Source organism: Limulus polyphemus, unplaced genomic scaffold (assembly GCF_000517525.1).
Source record: "Limulus polyphemus unplaced genomic scaffold, Limulus_polyphemus-2.1.2 Scaffold5973, whole genome shotgun sequence".
Classification (NCBI taxonomy): domain Eukaryota; kingdom Metazoa; phylum Arthropoda; class Merostomata; order Xiphosura; family Limulidae; genus Limulus; species Limulus polyphemus.
This window is the reverse complement of record NW_013671583.1, coordinates 4346-8101: the sequence shown is the minus strand read 5'-3', so window position 1 is coordinate 8101 and position 3756 is coordinate 4346. Positions and strand designations below refer to the sequence as shown.

The 3756-nt window shown below is 31.3% G+C and overlaps 1 protein-coding gene across 1 annotated transcript in view; it reads right to left on the bottom strand.

Annotated features, from left to right (window-relative positions):
• The window catches only part of LOC106473209 (SWI/SNF-related matrix-associated actin-dependent regulator of chromatin subfamily E member 1-like), a gene marked incomplete at its 5' end in the record, with an annotated part of 46089 nt that extends 42894 nt beyond the window's left edge, over window positions 1-3195 (bottom strand). Inside the window, one exon of the mRNA XM_013933892.1 lies at window positions 3146-3195. Within this exon, the coding sequence (XP_013789346.1) occupies window positions 3146-3195 (50 nt within the window). The remainder of the gene's footprint in view (window positions 1-3145) is intronic.
• Between the last annotated feature and the right edge of the window lie 561 nt (window positions 3196-3756).

Sequence of the window (3756 nt, the reverse complement as noted above, 5' to 3'; positions counted from 1 at the left end):
TTTAAAAAATAATAGATATATATAAATGCGTAATGTAATGAGATTTAAGCTATTTAGTCTCAACATTTATGTTTTCATGTTATAATTTGTTGTCATTTGAGAATGAAAGAGGCATAATTTATGTTTATTTCCTTATTTTTTATGGGGGTTATGAGATCGGTTAAAACTACTGAACCTGTACAGAGATTAGTTATTGAAAGTGAAAATAACAGATAAAATATAAAGTTTTAACTTAAGAAATGTTTGATAACTATCAGGACATTATAAAATTTAGCGTGTGAAATTAGTAAAAATTTCTAATATACAAAAGTATTTTTGGATAGGCAACATGCAGAAAAAAAAAAGCAGGCAAAAAACATTGTTTTAGAAACCTTAAAACTTAAAAAAAAATTTATATTTTGTGTATGAAATGTTTACTGATAATCTGTTAACATATGCTTACTAATTTAAAAGTTATAGCATGAAAACTATAACAAGCACAAAATGGTTATGAGGTCAGTCCTAGAGACAGCTCGTGCTGAAAGAGTTAATTGGATTGTAGAGTGGTTGGAAGAGAGAAAGCAAAGAATCTTTATCAATGGAGCCTGATCAAACTGGTTCCTTGTTACTAGTGAAGAGCATTAGAGGTCAGTACTTGGTCCTTTGCTTTTTCCTTTTTTTACATTAATGACATTAATAGGTTATAATTAGTAAAATTTGCTAAATACAATATTTTTGAGTATTTCTAGCTGTTAAGGTACTACGGAATAATTTGGATCAAAAAGTAGCTTGAACAAATATTTGGCAAAAGGTCCTTAATTTGTAAGTACAAGGTAATGCATTGAGGTTATCATAAATAATTTGGTCACATTTAAACCCCCATCGATGAAAGGGCAAGGATGTTTGGTGGGATAGGGATTCGAACCCACAAGTTGTGAGTCGAGCACCCTAACCACCTGGCCATGCCGGGCCAGGTAACCATGCAGTTGGTTAACTGCATGTAGTGAATCAGCCAATAATCATTTAACAACGAAACATTTAAAATGGACTATTCAAAATTTCCTGCTTACCTAATTGATTCTTTGTTTTCTATATCCATTACTGTCAATGGAAGAGATAAACATTAGTATGGTATAAGTAAATTTTGAGAGTATAACGAACAGTTGAATAACTTGATTTATAAGGTACTTGAAGATTTTTGTACACTGTTAACCTTAAAGATCAATGACTTACTAATCAATGTTGCTGGCCTACCACTAGAATTTAATCTGAGTCTCTATAACTGTGATTGCTTCCACTTTTGTCTTCACTCTCTGTGTCATGACTTTTTGGCTTGTTTCTAATTTGTGCTTACTCTGAAAAATAATAGTTTGTCTGCAGCTCTGTTTAGATTAATATGATTTAAGCTTTGCATTTCTTTTTTTTATATTAAGAATCGGGTAGGTAATATAGAACCGGTTAACAGTCGTGACAGGTGGGTACCTGGTGTAAACACTACTTGTGATATAAACAAGTCATCAATCTAGCTATCATCCCTATAAAGCTTGGAGACACTCTGTATACGTGTACTGCTACATGAATAAATTATTGATTTAACAACATAAGACTAGAATGGGTAGCTGCATGTAGGTAAAATTCTTTCTTCAAGATAAATATGGATAAAATTAAGTGTTTAATATTAAGATTAGGTAAATGTCATACTCTTCTGAAAAATTTAAAATTGCCATGTTGAAAAATGCAAAATATTCCCAATATTTATCCTTACACAAATCACATAAACCTATCTCTCAAAACCACTCGGATATCATTTCTTTATTACTTGAACAGTTTCTACACCAAATTTACCTTACGAACCCCTTGAGTGTTTAGCAACATTCCCACTAAAATTTAGGTAACAGAAAGAATAGGAAAAGCTTTCAGGTATAGAATTAAACATATAATTTCAATTGTTAAATTTATAATTTATTTTGTATTTCTACATCTTGATTTCAACACTAGAACCTGGCAATTACAAGCTAATTTTGTCAACTTTACCAGGTTTTACCATTTAGTTACCAGTTAGAATTACTGTAAATTTGAAATAAAACTTTGTTTCTGTATCTACATTATCATTTCCACCTTTAACTCACTACATACTGGACAGGCCTTATTGGGTAGCTAAACAAGTGACTTAATCACACAACATTAACGTTATAAGTTTTCTATACTGAAAACATATTTCTGATAGATATAATCTCACAGATATAACTATTCTTGTTCAGTGTTGCTTTCTGTATGCAAATTTTTTCATGTGCCACAACCCTCCACCAATAGGAATGCAACACACCCTCCTGACACATGTAAATCCCTCTGTTTAATTCTACTGAACTATCACTTTGAGTTTTGGCAGAAAATGGAAGCACCAGTTTACAGTGAGATGGAAGGGTGGGAAGAGGTAAGTACCTATCAGAAATACATTTTCATTATAGTACAATTATAACTTCCAATAAGGTACCTTACCTCCGCTCACAGATATAGCTAGAATCCCATCTTGAATAAATAAATAAAATAAAAATGCTGGAAGTGAGCACAAACAAAAACCATCTTGATGAAAGCACTGCTAAAGGAGAAGTGACAGTTTGAATAGAGGGATTCAAATGAATCAGGAGGGTGTGTTGCACTCCTACTGGTGAAGGGTTGTCTCATAATGACTTACAAGTTTTACATAATTAAAATATATATTCATGCATGGATAATAATCCTGTAGCACTGAAGCACCAGTATTCAAGATAGTCAACCTTCAAACAAACAAAATGAAACACTTGCATCATAAACTGTACTGCAATATTTCTTATTCATTTTTCATGTTTACCCATTTTCAATATTATGATATGCTGTTATATATACCTTTACTTCTGCAATTGTTTATAACATTACAAGACAGGTTCCTGTGTGCCATAACTGTATCAGTGCATGATACAAAACCACAGCTGAAGTAGTATTTCTTGTGCTTTTACAGTTTACAATATTATAAACATCAGGTTTGAATTAGCTGTAGTGATACTGGAAAGCTGGTTAAAGAAACTAAATAGTGCTTCATTAAAAATACTTGAACAATTTATGCCAAAAAGTAATTACTTAAACATATAAACACATACACCTATTAAATTTATGACTGCTGACTTACCACAGGCTGGGGTGAGTTTGAGGCAGTAGAACTTTGAACGCGAGATCTCTCTACAACAAAGCAAAAGAAAGTTTATGAGTAAACCTTTTTATTTTCAGAATTGGTTCAAAAGTACTTCACTCTGTAATTTTGTAAGTATAACATTTGGAAATATTAGGTAAAGAATACACTGAAACAAGTAACAAAACACAAATTATTGAGAATCAATATTACAACAAGTTACAATTACTTATAGACTATAAGGCCAAACAAATTGGCTTTATACATTTATTTGCTCATATCCTTCAATAACCTAGCATTTGGTACTGAAAGAATGGACATGACTATTCATTTTCCACATTTATAAATAAAAATGTTTTCCCATTTACAGATTCCTCTTAATAACTCCACTCTGAACCCTTTCTAATAAGTTAATACTTTCTTAGACAAGTAGATTAAAACAATACGTTGTATTCCAAGTGAAGCTTAACTATTACTTTGTAGAGAGAATTAATTATATTTTTAACTTGTAAACAATAAATCTCAGTGCACCTTAAAATTATTTTAGCATTACTACTAACATCAGTGGTTTGAGAGACTTATCTGCCATTATGCCAAAAATCCTTTTCTTC